The 17,305-nt window shown below is 41.6% G+C and overlaps 1 protein-coding gene across 1 annotated transcript in view; it reads left to right on the plus strand.

Moving 5' to 3' along the window:
* arhgef39 (Rho guanine nucleotide exchange factor (GEF) 39) overlaps positions 1-14,887 on the plus strand; it is a 67,303-nt gene extending 52,416 nt beyond the window's left edge. Inside the window, exons 8-11 of the mRNA XM_083999444.1 lie at positions 7,918-8,006; positions 12,579-12,708; positions 13,446-13,543; positions 14,722-14,887. Coding sequence (XP_083855570.1) covers positions 7,918-8,006; positions 12,579-12,708; positions 13,446-13,543; positions 14,722-14,758 — 354 coding nt within the window. The 3' untranslated portion in view covers positions 14,759-14,887. The remainder of the gene's footprint in view (positions 1-7,917; positions 8,007-12,578; positions 12,709-13,445; positions 13,544-14,721) is intronic.
* Positions 14,888-17,305: the final 2,418 nt, after the last annotated feature.

Genomic DNA, 17,305 nt, shown 5'->3' on the forward strand with positions numbered 1-17,305 from the left:
ACATGTAGTTATTATCACCCTTAAAGGGATAGTAGCATTTTTTTTAAAAGTGGGGTTGTATGATCTACAAATAGCCCCTAAGTACTTTAATTGCAGTAGAAGACTCTCTGCACTCCTCCTGTTAGCAACGCCAGCCCATAGCCCTGCCCAGAGATTTACAACATACAGTGTTGTGAACAGACCCAAAGAAACGGCCTATTTTCCAACTCACGTATCCCTCCCCCCAGGGTTAGCGCCCGCCGATCAGCAGTTGGTTAGGTCCAAATAAAAACTGAGTTTTTCCTGCACTTTGAAGGGATGGAAAAAATTATATTATAGCGAACAATGGAACTGTGTATTTTTTTTCAGGTAAAACCTCTTTTAGGCCGCGGAAATAGGCCGTTTCTTTGGGTCTGTTCACAACACTGTATGTTGTAAATCTCTGGGCAGGGCTATTATGGGCTGGCGTTGCTAACGGGAGGAGTGCAGAGAATCTTCTACTGCAATTAAAGTACTTAGGGGCTATTTGTAGATCATACAACCCCACTTTAAAAAAAATGCTAGTATCCCTTTAAGAACTAGAATACAGTAGCATGCAAATGCCTAGGCTCCCCTGGGCAAAATTTCTGTTGTGAAAAGTTAAGTACATTAACAGAAACAGAAATTCTGACCAGGGGTGCCCAAACCTTTGCATACCAATGTACAGTATTTCCCCCCAAAAGCAAGTATTTATCTACTGTCCAACATATTTGAGTAAGAACTGGAGGCATTTCTGATCATTTGTGCAGCCAGCTGATGTGTGTGGTGACCCATCACATCCTGTGACCTGCAGCAATGTGGCAACAAGTCGGCCTTCAGGAAAAACGTCCATTTCTGAAACAAAACACCAGCGTTCTATTCAGTTGCTTTTCTGAAAGCCAAAAGTAAAAAATTTGTATCGTTTCCACTGTTTTGTTTGAGTTGAGCTTCTGTGGCCTCTGCAGCTGCAGCACAGCCTCCCTCTGAGGAGCACGCAGCGTTTTCCCCTCACAGCAAAAAAAACGAGCCAGAACAGCGCTGATGGGTGTCACACAGCGGTGACAAAATATGCGGTGAAAGTCGCACAACTCTTCAGCACCGCAGAGCGCGTGTGTGGTTCAGGTGTCAAGTGTTTGACTCCTGTAATTTACATCAGGGTGTCATGTTTGATTGATAATTGGTCCCCGAGTAACAATTACAATTTGAAACAGTGTTATTACTTTGAAAAGATAACGCCACAATCTCAATTTTTAGTTTTTAATCTGTTTGTTTTTGTTACTTTGCTGTGTGAAATAAAAGCATCTAACTCAGGGGTGTCAAATGTGCGGCCCGCAGGCCAAAACCCAGCCCACCAGTGTGAATGTGTGAAAATTACATAGAAGACAATAGAGGCATAATATTGTTGAAATTGCATGCATTCTTCTCATGAAATTTCAGGTTGTTCATAAAATATTTTGTAAAAGGATAGTTTATTAAAGCAGAAGTGAGTGATCCGGTCGTTTTCGCTAATGCTGCGTTCCAGGCAGGCTTTTGAAATCGTAAATTACAGCTTCAAGTCACAACTTACGACTTTGTAGCGTTCCAGGCAACCCACTCGTGTTTTTCCGACCTGTTTTACCGGTGAAAGTCACTATAACGGCCACTCGTAACTTCCGACCGGTGAACTCGTACCAGATCGAACTGGTACCACTTCACGGTCGGAAAAATACGAGTTTCCTTGAACGCACCATAACAGTCCTCGTCGCTACGTCACCACATTCACGGCGTTCCTTGGCTGCACACACAGCCCTGCATGCCGTTCTCTCTCCTCATTGGATAAAAACTGTAGGATACGATAAATGTTTTCTCTTCGGCTCAGAGCAGAGCAGAGGGACTGAGAGACCCGTGTTTCAGTCCAAACACTCTATGTAAGTGATTGCTGTCGGAAGATATAACTATTTAAGACTTATATTAACACAAATATATCACTCACTTCTGCTTTAACTGTAGACATCTTAAAGGGATAGTTCAACATTTTGGCAAATTGGCCCATTGCCATAATCCCTATAGTCTTTGGAGTAGGTTTGTTACCTTTTAATTGTCAGTGCAAGCTATTTTTAGAACGGCGGAGCAGAGACGCGAGCTGCTCAGAGCTACGCTACGGAGGCTAATGGGATTTCTTGGTTTCCCTCATCAAACTCATCAAATACACAATCCAACAACTCCAAAACGCTCTGGTGGACAAGTTGTGACCTGCACATTCACCACGCTATGAGATAATAACGGAACGTTACGAGACGGAGAATTCATGCAAAACCGCTGATGCGCGTTTCCATCGGTGGCAGTTTTTCGGCATGCATCGAAAACAACTCCTAATGTTCCGTTATTATCTCATAGCGTGGTGAATGTGCAGGTCACAACCAGAGCGTTTTGGAGTTGTTGGATTGTGTATTTGATGGGTTTGCTGAGGGAAACCAAGAAATCCCATAAGCCTCCGTAGCGTAGCTCTGAGCAGCTCGCGACTCTGCTCCACCATTCTAAAAACAGCTTGCACCGACAATTAAAGGTAATGAACCTACTGCTATGACTATAGGGATTAAGGCAATGGGCCAATTTGCCAAAATGAACTATCCCTTTAATAGTTTTCTTGTACTTCTTTGCACTAAAACAAAACGAAGAATTTAGAGTTCTCATTATCAGTGTTTTTTGTTTTGTTTTGTTTCCCCTTTTTATCACTGATTGTCAAACTGAAGGCATCAAACTAGTTCTCATTATCTATAGGTTATTATGCTATTATTTTACTGGTCCCGCCCAACTGAGATCACAATGCGCTGTATGTGACCCCTGAACTAAAATGAGTTTGACACCCCTGATCTAACATCTTCATTTCCCACCTAATAAACATTTTTCATAGATTCAATATCAGATTCAAAAGAATTTAGGTTTAGTTTGTAGAATCGGTGCTGATTTCAGCCTCCACACTGTGTTTACCGCAGTTATTCCCGTATGTTTACACGACAAGGGCCATCTACAGTAGCTGACAGAGGATTTGTGATTTCCTGTGTAACTGACTGTAGAGAAATGTGGACAGTTAGAAAATGCTCGGTGTTTGTTGGGCAGCAGGTGGGGGAGACATCTGTTCATTGATTTGAGTCCACACATGAGTGAGTCTTTAGCAGAGGCATTATTTAATTTCCACTTTTGATGCGCGCCGCTTTGATTTGTCTTACTTATGGCCTTGATGCTTCCCGTCGCATGATCCGCCAAACAAAAGGTTTCCCCCCCGATTGTTTTTCCAGCTTCGCCAAGTGAAATGTCACTCAGTTCCGCTTGTCAGAGGAGACCCCAACCCCCCACCCCTCCCCTTCTTCTCCCCAATCGTTGAAGTAGCCCAAAAAAGTTGAACTTTTTAATGTGTCTCTCCTCCTCGGTCTGCTCCGTCTTCCAGGTCTCAGTGCAGCTGCCGGCTGACAAATTGTGTCTAAATGATGCAGTTGCCGTCATGAAACATTCAAAGGAACGAGTCGCGCGTCATTGAGCAAGTAACCAAAGCGTTTATTCAGCAAGTGTTTAGTGCCCGTGCTGCGTAGTATCAATATTCATTTCAGCCGATACCCTCTCGCTTCAAAGAGCTCTTTATGTTTATGTTTCCAACGTTTCTTCTCTGTGGCACACAGCTCAGCCGCTCACACTGTCCAAGGACTGTCTCATCACACATCCAGCACAGCTGAGAGACCCTAATAAATCTGGACACACAATCAACCCATTTAAAAATTATGAATCGGTTGTTTTGATAATTAATTCTACAATTCATAATTAATAGTTTATTCTGCAGCAAAAAACATATTTAGATCTTGTTGTGAATTTATTTCCCTCCCCCACTCAGACAACCGTCTCCAACGCACAACCTACCTGGCTAAGTAAGAGAGAGTAAGAGAAGAAACGAAACGATAGATGACACAGAATCTTTTTGCCTTTTGTTTTGTCACTTTCATGCCGAGTGGAGGCAGAGCGCAGCACACACACACACACACACACACACACACTGCCCCGCCGTCGCACAACACTGTCATCCTTAAAGCACCAGCATTAATAAAACGGGTGCAGGTAACTCTAACACCTTTATAGTGTTGGTTCATCGTCCAGCACGGGTCTGAATAGAATGTGAGTGAAACACAGACCAGTGTTTCTTTACTTTCGGTTTCATGGCGAGTTATGAGAATAACGCCGCCGTATTGCCGTTTATGGTCGGGACTACGACGGTAACTGGACCTCTTTGAACCTCTGACTTTAATTCTTGATGAATGAAAACATGAGTCCGTCTTGCGCCGGTCGAAGAATTCTACGGTGCGCGCGGAGGCTCATAAATGTAGTGTGAAAACGCTTCACTTTTCCAAAACTCCTCGTTGTCCCTTTAAGTTAACTAAGCTAATAGGTACAGTAAGAGCCTCCCATTGGATAATTACTGCATGGATGATTATGTTTCAGCTGGCCCTAACTGATGCTGTCTCATTTCTTAAACAACCATGTCAGAAGACTGTTTCAGAAGGGTCAAATTATTGGCATCAAGCAAATTAAACATGTAAGGAGATTTCTGAGACTAAATGCTAAATAATAATAACTAAAACTGGGTTCAGAACTGTCCAACACTTTATTAAAAACTGGAAGGAGAGTGAGGAACCATCATCTTCAAGGAAGAAATGTGGTCCAATGTGACCAGACAGTCCAGACCTGAACCCCATTGAGAATCTTTGAAAAATGAATGCAACTCTAGATGGTGTGACAGTGCAGAAGCTTATTGAAACGATGCCACAGCAAATGCATTCCATAATCAAAGCTAAAGGCGGTCCAACGAAATATTAGAGTGCGTGTGTGTGAGAGAGTGGACGGTCATTGTATTTTGTAAAGTTTTAAATAAACCCAGTGAATCCAGTTTGTTTACGACTACGGTGTCCAGCATGTGTCTCTATAGGAGTCTCCTAACAAGGCCCGGTGACGTATCGTCATGACCAGACCTAAGTGACTAATGAAAAGGCTGCTGATGGGGAGATTAGTCAGAGCTGTATTATCCGGAGTGTGTGTGTGTGTGTGTGTGTGTGTGTAGAGCGGAGCAGTGTAGTGACGGCTGCCAGCTGCAACAGAATCTCTCAGTTGCTGGATCAGATTAGGCTGCAGATCCATCTCTTCCGGCCCCTCCAGTAAATACATCTTCCTCAAGCGCTGTCGCCCGCTCTCCACCGGCCGCGCTGCGCATTATCTAATGGCAGAAATGGCATTTCATTAGCCCCTTATCCCGCCGAGGCCCAGATGCATACTCAATAGCATTACATGTAATTTCTCATAAGGACACATTATTGATCCTGGGCCCCTACCTAAGCTCAAAGAAAAAGGGCTGTCAGCACTCCAGGGCCCTCGTCATCCAGGGCCATGAAGAATTAAAGGCAAATTAAATTTGACAGCTGTAAATGCCATGGCAATCTATATGCAAAGTTTGGGGGGGAAAGGGATAAAAAAAACAAAAAAAAAACAGATTTATTAAAATTCTCCCTTTTTTTCTCCCCCCTTCTCTCTCTCTCTGCCCATATGTTTGTGGAGCGCCGGCGACGGCGTTTACCGGTGGCTCGGCCCGTTCTCCTCTTCCTTCCCTCCCTGCTCTCCTTTTGTCTGTCTCGACCTTCCCTTATTCTCTCCCTCCCTCCCTCCCTCCCTCTCTCTCCGTCTGCACTCTTCCTCCTGCTAATATTCCCTCGCTACTTGAATATTTTCCCACATCCCTGACAGATTCTCTTTGATGTATAAATAATCAAGCTAAATTATGTGCAGCGATGAGGCTCCATGCTCTGCCGTTCTTATTATACAAAGTAATTTCTACCTAAGAGGGTCAGATTTCCTGACAAATCCCTAATTACCACATTCCAATAGAAGTGGAACGTATTTGTGAATAAATCAGCCGCCGTCCCCCAAGTAGCGAGCGCCTAATATCATGCGCCACTCAATTCGGCCCCACTCACTGAACTCTGTAATTAGATAATACTTTTGATGATGATACATTTGAAATCTTAATCTATTTAATGTATAATGAGAGACACTCCCCTCCCTGTGTGTAAAAAAAAAACAATTGTGTTTGATGAGCTGTATGTATGCTATATGATAAGTTCTGTCCACACACATGCGAGGACTCGGAGATGATCAATATGTCGGCGCTCGACAAGCCGGTTTTCCGTGTAGATGCCGCAGCCGCAGGTAAATGTGAAAGGCCATTTAATATGGTGAAGGGCTAATTCTGATCCCCTGTAATAGCTTCTCCCAGTGTAATTATGCTCCTCTAAAAGCTCCTCCTTTGTTTGGGCTCAGACGTCTCTCCCACCGCTTTGTTTGACAAGTTCAATCTGAGTCTGCTTTTCTAGCAATGCCAAACGGAGGAGAGTTGATAATTACTGTTGACTCAAAGGCAGTGGACCCCGTCACCACCGGAGATCCCACAACGCACCTCGCCGTGTCCAGACGCCTGTAGTTTTTTCTTTTTGGATGTGACCCTGAACGCTGCGGCCGTCTTTTACCTTCACGTGTCAAAGTTTGGAGGGTGATGATGAATGGAGGAGGAAGGCAGTGGGTTTTTGCTGTGTGATGAGTCGACAGAGAGACGAGGAGGTTTTTTTTTTTTTTTGCTTAATTTGGCCTACCCTCTACTGTCGTGTCGGTGTTACTGCACCACACACAGCTCAGACACAGCACACACTGTTTGTTCCCTGTGTCTCTTTTTATGTTTATTCTATTTGATATGGACATCACAAATACATCCAGACTGTTCCAGTGGACGGACCACATGCTTCGCTTGGTTGTGTGTGTAGCAACATTAGTCCATAGGCGGCTATTCTAAAAACACAGAGCATATTATCAACAGTATGAGATAAAGCAAAGTTCATGATCACAACAGAAATATTAGTAACACTGAGAAAGATCAGTGTATCAGTCTCCAGTTTCAGATGAGTGGGTAAAGTGTTCTATAGGTTAACCCCTTATTGAGAAGGCAGACTGTCCAAATGATGTTGTCCACTTGGAAACAATGCAGTCACCATTGTAGGAGGGTTGTGTGTTTACTTTGAGCTCCAGGGTCTTTTTATCAGTGCAGAAAACACAGTTATGAAGACAACCAGTCTGATGTTACAGTGAATCATGAAGTTTTCGAATTAAATATGACAAACCATGGAAGGGTAACACTTTATCCACACTATTAAGCATTAGTTAAGCATGAAATACTGAATTCAACATTTATAACTCAGGTTTTAGGTTTAGGTTTATTTTTTTAGCACACATTTATATTCGATGGTGCAAGGAGGGAACGAAGCCGATTGGCTTGTACATAAGTTCCACCCCTGTCTCTAATTACAACTAATGGCTAACAAATAAACATAAAGAAAAAAAGGAGATAAAGTGCATACATAATCAATGTTATATAAGCAAAATGAGCAAAAAAAAAAGGAGATAAAGAACAAAGTGATCAGTAACAAATAGAGACAATGGAAATATGGTACAAAAAATTCATAGATTGAAATTAAAAAAAAAAGATAAAGAGTAAGGATGTGGGATATGGAGAGAGCGGGAAATTCAAGAAAAGTTAAGATGTATTTTTAGCTGCTTTTTAAAGAGTATGTAGGTTATAAACACAGTTAAAAATGTTTTACTCATCATTGATAAGCACTAACTGTGTTTATAAACCATATACTAATGAGTATTCATGTGTTATAAAAAAGAATTTAGTATTTATTCATGCTTAACTAATGCTTAATAATGTGTACTTATTATAAAGTGTTACCCATGGAAGTGTCCTGACTGAGTGAAAGAATGAAGGAGACTTTATTATAGCAGTGCTCAGCCATCACACACACACACACACTCACCTTAACTCCTCTCCTCCTCCTCCTCCTCCTCCTCCTCCAGTTAACCTTCCCCAGAGCCAAACTCCTGCTCATGTCCAGCAACCAGGAGGATCTGAACGACTGGTACCAGAGTCTGAGCTCAGCTATCAGGTACGTTCACACACACTCACACACACATACGCATTAATACACTGCGCGAGGTGCTCACTCCTCACTTGGCTCTGCTTTAATAGACACGAGTGTTTTGACTGCTTTCAGGTGTCATAACACATAAGGCAGGTCTTCAGCTCAGGCAGCCCCACCTGAGAACAGCTGATGCATTTCTAAATATAAACTCTTGATCTTCTCCTTCAGTTGCCCCCTCTCTCTCTCTCTCTGTCTCTCCACCCCCCCACCACCACCCCGCGGGTTCTTTAACTGTTAAGAATATGAATAGTCTCTAGTCTTTCTCGACAGCTGCATGATGCAACACTTTGTATGCCGTATTGTTGTATTTTTGCAGAGAATAAAGACGATTCTTTTCATATTGGAGCCTAAAACGCAACGCATACATGTCTGCTCCAGTCCATCAGATGTTGTAGATGACTTTATATACGTGTCCTCTGAATTCAGCCTGATATAGTGTTTGATTTCTCTCATGTAGAGTTCCACTTTAAAAAAAAAAGACGAAAAAAAAAGCTTCAGTAATTTCCTAACCTCTTAACACCCACTGGGCCCGGCAGGTCCACCATTAATTAGAAGCAACATGATCCACAGGCCAGTGGTAAGGTGTTACTGTAGAATCTGGAGTAGCTATTTAAAATGTCCAGATACTTTCTAAATAATTGTCTTTTTGTGATAGTTTAACATGTCACATTGTTTTTATTAGGGATCAACCTATATGTTTTTTTCAAGGCAGATACCGATACTGATTATTAGTAATCAAGGAAACCAATAACTGATATTTAGAATTGATATATGAAAAAGGAAAAAAAAAATGGTGTCAAAATGTAGCTGTTTGATAGTTTTTTGTTAAAATCTGTGATAGAAAAGACCTTAATGTTTTTGTAGAATAACACAAACTCCAACACAAATCTTGTTTCAGTGGGCGGGACACTGTCACACAGTGGAGAGGACAGAGAGACGGTACCTCAGAGCCACAGCAGCACCTTATTTAAAGTGAATTTATTTTATTGGTGGAAAAAAACAAAAAAACAACCGAGGCCCATTATCGCAAAAAAAAAAAAAAAAAAAATGCTGAAATACGTCCGACGATGAGTCGACCCTGAGTTCTTTCTGAGAATATTTCTATTCATGTGCGTTTGTTGCTGTGGTGTGTTGAGTCAAAACAGACAAGTGTGTGTGATCAGTTTAATGACAGAACATGTCTGCTGGTGCAAGAGAGGAGCTCTAACATGTATCACACACACACACACACAGTATGTGGTGTAATTGTGTGTGTGCTTTGTAAACATTTGCTGTTGTCTCCCTGCGTTTCATCATCTGATGAACGGCAGCTCAGAACTCCACCTGTGTGTGTCTGTGTGTGTGTGTGTGTGTGTGTGTGTGTCTGTGTGTGTGTGAGTGTGATGTCTGCCTCTGCTCCCTCTCAGTACAGAATGACTCTTAATAAAACTTTCACACACACACACACTCTGTACTGTACGCGGGGCCTGTCTGCCTCTCGGCATTGATCAGCCAGACCTCAGCTACTCCGCTCCCAAAGCCCCGGCTGGGCCCCCGCTCCCCCAGAGGAGGGTCCGAGTGGGCCCCGGCCACGCTGAGGGGGCCGTGACCCCGGCGTGCCCCGGCCAGGCTTATTAGTTTATCACTCTGTCAGAGAGAGAGAGAGAGAGGAGAGGGGAGGCTGTCAAAGAGCTGAGACGAGGCGGCAGACGGGGGCCGGGGCCGAGGCTGCAGGCTGACGGCTCTAAACTGGAGGGAGGGTAATTAGCAGCGGTGGGAGAGCGAGGAGGGGACAGGGCTGAGAGGAGCAGGGGTCAGCAGCACTCACACCACCGGGGAGAAGTACAGGGCTGAAGGGTGTGTGTGTGTGTGTGTGTGTGTGTGTGTGTGTGTGTGTGTGTGTGTGTGTGTGTGTGTGTGTGTGTGTGTGTGTGTGTGTGAATTATTGATTTAACAAAGACTACACAGGATCTGGACTGACATCTCTGAGTCTCATGGATGCTGCTCCCAGTGATTATCAAACATTTATTGTTTTCTGGGGGTGAAGTCATATCACTACTGGTGATGAGCATCGTCTCCATGTTTCTATACTTTTACATCTTTCTTCAAAGAAGTCCTCGCTCTTTAAAGGTATAATGTGTAGGAATTGCCCCCATCTAGCGGTGCGGTTGCATATCGGAACGTATTCTTGATGTTGCATTCACCTGAAATCGGGCAGACGTCAGACAGACAACAGACGCTGCATGTAACAGGGTAAACAAGCATCTACGTAAACAAGTGGTCCGCCAGCACGAGGCAAAACAATACAGGTGTGACAATATGTTGTCATGGTGATGTGGTATTGTTTACCTGACCCATGTTTTACTGTCTTTCTCTCGTCGAGTAAAATGACATCCGGTTGGTTTGCCGACGGCCGTCTGCCTGACTGCACCTGAATGCAACACCAGTGCCTCCGTCCTTCCTCACACTACACAGTGGTGACAGTTTTAACAGGCCGAGCCCACAGCTCCGCTGAGTTTCTATGGTTACCTACGGTCACGCTGCCACTCAACGTAAAAAATGGCGATGCAACATGGCCGCCTCGGTTCGGTGCGTCGCCCACTTATGTATTTGTAACGACTTGTAACAACTCATTCTAAGGTATCAGAAAGCTTTCATTTGTATGCGGGTGTGATTCCACTTCAGTGAAATACTGTACGTATTTATGAAAGACATATTTGATTTTTGCTAATAAAAAGCCAAATAAGTTACATACTGGGGCTTTAACTCTTTATTCCACTTTCTTTTTTGTGCAGTTCCCCTTTGTTAAACAAATATCGTATTAATACCTACACACTCACACACACACAGAGAGAGAGACACACACAACTCTTAGCCAGGGGACTTAATTAGTGTGTAGATCAATGCTTGGTGACACTAAGTGAATGGTGAGGCAGGCTGAGGCCGGACCACCAGGGAGGAGGTGAAGGCTAAAGACAGTTTGACTCTTCTTCACTTTTCATGTGCAGATGGAGGAGGTGAGGGTCTGCAGGTCCAGCTCCGAGGACAAACTCATAATGATGGAGCCGGACATCAATTCCTTCTTATCATTTATTCATTTATTAATGGAGCAGTGTGGCGGAGTGACATCCTGTTAATGTACACACTAAAGTCAGGATACACACTCCTGCTGAACACACTGAATCATACTAAACATACTTTTTATTAAATATCATTGAATGTGTTACTATATAGATGCTGGAAAATGTTACGTTTGATATGATGATTAATATTGACAAAAAACCCAGTCAGACTAGGATGCTATAAATAATGAAAGTCAGAGCTCAACAATTATTGAAAATATTTTTCTATATCAAAATATGGCCAAGTGTAATATCCAAACCACAGGAGTTGCTTTTTTTTTTTACTTACTTTTTCATTTTGTGACAAGACAAGCTCATCAAAAAAGCAACACAGGATCACAAGATAATACAATAAACACAATAAAAACCAAAAACACAAATATATGTAAAGGACAAAATAAAATAAAAAGTGGGTGTGTGCACAAACCAGAAATGAAAATGAAGCATTAGTGATGATGTCATCATATTTTCTTGTTTGGTACAAAACCAAACTCCCAAATTCCAGCTGAAACAGTGACATTTCACCATCACAGCATCTGACAAAAATCATGTATTTTTTCTCGCATACAGTATGATTCAGTGCTGATGTAAAATGAGGGAACAGGGTCCAGATCAGCCAGAAGTCTAACTATACACACCCGTCCATTTAAATCTCCATATTTAAACCAAGTTCTGTCTGTCAAAGTGAAAACATTAAAACCCATCTTAAGGCAAGACATCTTTATTTATACAGCACATTTCATACCAAGGCAACTCAATGTGCTTTACATAAAGACAAAACATTTAAAAACAAGCATAAAAATTAAAAAAAATGTTAAACATTAAACATAGAGATAAAGCAAGAGTAAAGAAGAATAAAAAAAGAAAATAGATAATGTTTAAAGTTCTTAAATAGAGCTATGAGCACAAAAAAAGCTGTTTTACATTGTGTTGAGTTTGCACCTCAGCCAACATGCTGTCCAACAAACAGCAGTGTGTGGTCGTACACATGTACTGACTACAGGGAGGTTGTGCTGCTGCTGCAAGTTGGACATGACACTGTGTTGTGTCTTTCTTCTTGTATTTATTTGTCTCTTTGTCTCTGAAATGAATATTTAGAGAAGGTTAAGAGAATTGACAGGAATTTCTTTATTTTGTAAACTGTGCTCAATTTTCCCTGAAGATGTGTTTGAAACACGTTGTTCATCTTTAGTTTAGTGCTTAGTGTAATTTAACTTGCAAACTAGAGACAGAACATTAGAAAAATCCCTCAAAGGATCTTTCCTTTGAGGGATTTTTCTAATTCAGTCTGACAAGGGGATGAAATATAGCCCAGGAAATGAAATGAGTGTCATGAGGAACAGATGTTTTATAAAGCGATGATTCGGTGCAGGCCTGTTTTATTGGATGTCGGCGAGTTTTATGAACCTAATTGAGCCTGTTGTTGCGTTTCCAGGAAGCTGCAGACTAAACAGACGGTGGTCCATCGCAGAGAGGAGCCCGACCAGACAGACAGCCACTCAGCTGCTGACGGACACAACGTCCTGATCTCCAGCAGCAACTACCCCGGCAGGAAGAGGAACATGGTGACACACACTTTTCTGTCTCTGGCTAATCGTAAAACCTCCAAAAAAAACGAACATACCTGAAAAGACTTTTTAAAAATCTATAAAATATAACAGGTACAGCTGGATTAGACTGTTTTTATAATATAAACTATGAATGAAATGAGTGTGTGAGGTTTACAAGGTGCTTAATGAACCCTCTGAGGATTATGGGTAGGTCTCAGCTGGAAAAAGGTGTTACTGTGCAAAAGTTTTAGGCAGCCATGAAAAAATGCTGTTAAGTCAGAATGCTTAATATCCATCATGCAATACCATCAGTGAGGCGTCTGATTGGACCCAAATTTATTCACAACAACCCCAAACATTCAGCCAGTGTCATTTAGAACTATCATCAGCATAAAGAAGAACAAGAAGTCCTGGCAGTCCTGGAAGTGATGGTGTGGTGTGATTTAGGATTTTCGTCTCTTTATTCACTGCATTTTGTTAATTGATGAAAAAAAAAAAAAACACTTCCATCTTTGAAAGCATTCATCTTTTTTTTCACACCTGCCTAAAACCTTTACATTAAATCCTTCTATTCTTGAATGTGGCTGTGAGGATGTTTCCTCGTCACTGTCAGACAAATCAGACTCAACCACAGCTCCACAGTCCTGGTGAACTAAACTGAATGTTTCATTTTGATGGTTATATTTAGTAATTAATATTTCCCACTGCAGAGCGATGTCTGATTTCTGCGTCTGTGCCTCTGTGTTCCTCAGGTGAGCGGTGACGCCGTGGAGCCGGTGGAGAGGCCTCCAGTTGAGTGGGAGGGCAGCGCCCCCAAGAGGATGAAGCAGTCTGACACTCCAGAGCCCAGGTCAGATCCTTCAGCCCACTCCCACTCCAGAATGTACCATTTATGTTGTAGCTATCTGGTTAGAGCTTCACTGTGACTTCACTAAGTGTTCAGACAGATCCAGATGAAAAAGACTGTGACGTGTTTTATTTACAAAAAGTATTCAGTTGTGGTGAAGTGCTTCCTGTGTGCAGATGAACTCTAGAAACAGTTTAAACTTTGATCTGCTGACGGAGGAAAGTCCCTCTCAGTTCAGCATATTAACTAGGACATGAACTTTGACCCCATCACTGAGTAGTTCAACATTTAGATCAAACAACAGTTGCATGTTTGTGTTTTTCAGTGATAAAAATAATGATAACAATTTTTTTTGATTAGTACAATAAAGAAAGGACGGATAGAGGGACAGTTAAATACAGTGGACAATAAAGTATGCAGCTGAAAATATATGATAAAATATGAGAGAATTGAGTAAAACCATTTAAATTCTCACATGTCTGTGTCTCTAAAAGCTGTAGACAGAGTTCTCCACAGCATCATATAGAGTAAAAACGAGTCTGTGCTGGTGCTTTTCTTATGTGTAACATTGTGTGTGTTTCTGGCAGCAGAGGATCGATGAGCTCATGTCGGTTTACACAAACCGTTGAGAGCTTTGGAAACAAGCAAAAAATAACTTTAAATCTATTTTCAAGATAAAGGGAGTCTAGGCTGGCTAGTTGTGGATATAATAAACTGAAATTATTCAACCAACCACTTTGGTAGACCATTACAACAATGTTTCAAAGGAGGTTAAATTGAAAGCTCGAATCAAAATACTATGATCTGGGCAAATGAGAATATGCACTGGCTTATTACAACAATGGTATAAAACAGTTATAGCATATTTATAGCATATTTTTAAATGATAAAAAGCTGTTTTTGTCACCTTCTGTAAGTGTTTAGTCAAATTTAATTAGAGTATTTTGTCCAGGCATGTTACTAATGATTCTACCTCAACAATCATAGAGGTTGTGGAGAAAGAAATATAATTTAAAGTAAGTGAACTTTGTGTGAAAAAGCCATACAATCAAACATGATTATTTGAAGCAGAAAAAACATATTATGACAAGTTAATAGAAGCGCGAGTGATGATGCTGACTGCACCACATTCACGTTTCTGACTGAACTGGTCTGAACCCTGTTGTGTTTGTGTCGTGCAGAGCCGAGGCGTCGTCTTCCGGCTGCGTGATCCTCTGACGGACTCGTCCTCCTCCGGCCTCTGATGGGAGATCAGTTTGATCCTGAATGTTCAGTCTGAGAGTTTCACCTCAAACCGACTCAACTCGTTTTTTTTTTTCCAAACACACACATTTATTTCCTTTTGAGCTTTTTTTGTTTTGTTTTTTTTAAGACATATCAGCTTGAAGTCTGAGGAGGTGGAGTTTGTTACTAACAGCAGCTTCAGCTTCTGCTCATCCTGTGCAATATAAACTATATATGATCTTAATGTGAGCTGCTTCAAGACCAAATAAGTGGTGAATGTTCAACTGTGAGCCGTTTGCTGCTGCTGCGTATAATATACTATATATAAAAAAGCCAATCAGTGCCGTACAACCATGTATTCATAAGTTCAAGCCCTGGGTTTCCATTTTCCCGGTGCACCTGAACGCTCCACTCCACTACTAGTCTATTGATACACTGTTTGACTGTATTTACAGGGTAAAGCTGAAAAAATATATCACAATTGGGCGATTGTGTCGGTCCAGTGTCAGGTGGGATGTGTGAGACACACTGTGGTTACATGTGTCTGTTTTATGTTGTAAGTGAATGAGTGCATTTAATCAGGTGCACTTTATTTAAGAGATTGACAGATTGTGTTGATGTGGATTTCTGTTTTAACAGCCAGGCAAGAAAACCTGGTCAACAGAAGTTCACTATTCTGATTATTACAATTATTATTGATTTTATCCTTTAATCAAATCCTTTATCCACAAATTTGATTCAGTTCTGTATCAGACTATATATATTTTACTAACACTGTTTTTTTATGGATTATTTTAATCTTATATTTCTACACCTTTTTTTTCTGAAACTGATTACTAATTACAAATGGGGATGGAAATAACAGCAATTTCCCAATAAAACACTAAAATAAGTCAATGTGTATCTTGTGCTTTTCAAATGACCAAACATCCAATAGATGGACACACAGCAGTGGTGCAGCAGGATGGTTCATGCATAGACATTTGAACTTAAATTGTTTCTATTTGCTGTAAAAGTGATGGATCCAAACCAAATCCTAACAACATAACACCTGAGTGATGTTAAAAGATGAAGACAAAAGAGTCATTAGTTCAGGTTTAACGTCAGCATAAGAAAAATCTATGAGCCGCAGCACATTTGCAAATCTGACTGCGTTTGATATTAAACCGTATCTTAAACGGGATCTTGACTCTGATTGGATTATCATTAGTTCTCCTCCTCCAGCAGCAGGACAGTGTCATGTTGATGAAGATATTTTAAATATTCAACACTTCTTCTATATGTGGACACCACAGAGCAGAGAAAGTGATTAGGTTTCTATTTTAGAAGACAGATGAGAGGTGGTCACTTCACTTCCGTCCACGCTGGGTGAAACTCATCACGCTGATCAGTTTCTGTCCGGCAGCAGACGGACGAGCGGCCTCACGCCAGACTGCAGTACTGCTACATGGAAACAAGATGGAGCCAGAGAGCCACAGTTAGGGTCTGGAACCACCTGCACCGGTCACAGCAGTGGTAGGCTACTGGTGGGAAGCTGAAGTCATGAGAGGTTGGATCTTATTTTTGACAATAATGAAAACTGATGCAGCACAGAAGTATAAAAAAGTCAAGTCCATCTAATCACCTGTCTCAAGTGTAGATGAAGTCTGACGTTATGAATACTGCACCCAAGCAAAGAGATTTTTTTTATTTAGTGGTATAAGTCTCAAGTTCTCAAATTTATTCCTGTCTGACTTAAAGGGATAGTTCAGCATTTTGGCAAATTGGCCCATTGCCATAATCCCTATAGTTTTAGGAGCAGGTTCGTTACCTTTAATTGTCGGTGCAAGCTGTTTTTAGAACGGTGGAGCAGAGCTGCAAGCTGCTCAGAGCTACGCTACGGAGGCTAATGGGATTTATGGGTTTCCCTCATCAAACTCATCAAGTACACAATCCAACAACTCCAAAATGCTCTCATGGACAAGGTGTGACCTGCACATTCACCACGCTATGAGATAATAACGGAACGTTACGAGAAAGAGCTAAAACAACTCTGTAACATTCTGTTATTATCTCATAGTGTGGTGAATGGGCAGGTCACAACTTGTCCACAAGAGCGTTTTGGAGTTGTTGGATTGTGATTGTTAAAGATAACAAACCTACTCCTAAATCTATAGGGATTTGGATCAATTTGCCAAAATGTTGAACTATCCCTTTAAATTGAGTCATGTGATTCAGGTCTGCACCTCTGAAGCAATGTGTTAACCACCTGTGTTCATCATGTGTAACACTACTACCATTTATTAACCACAGCCTCTTTAAGATAAGAAGAGTGTTCCTCCAGCATTGAGCCAAAGCAACAAGAATCCATTCATCCATCCATCCATCCATCGTCCAGACTGCTTGAATGTGCAGTGGAGCCAATCCCAGCTGACACAGGGTGAGGCCACCTCACACACTCAAATTCACACCTACAGCAATTTAACGCCAATAAACCCAGTGTGTGTGTGCATGTGTTTGGACTGTGAGAGGTAAACGCATATAAGCTCCACCCCAGTGTTA

Source organism: Trachurus trachurus (genome assembly GCF_905171665.1).
Source record: "Trachurus trachurus genome assembly, chromosome: 23".
NCBI classification, from domain to species: Eukaryota; Metazoa; Chordata; class Actinopteri; order Carangiformes; family Carangidae; genus Trachurus; species Trachurus trachurus.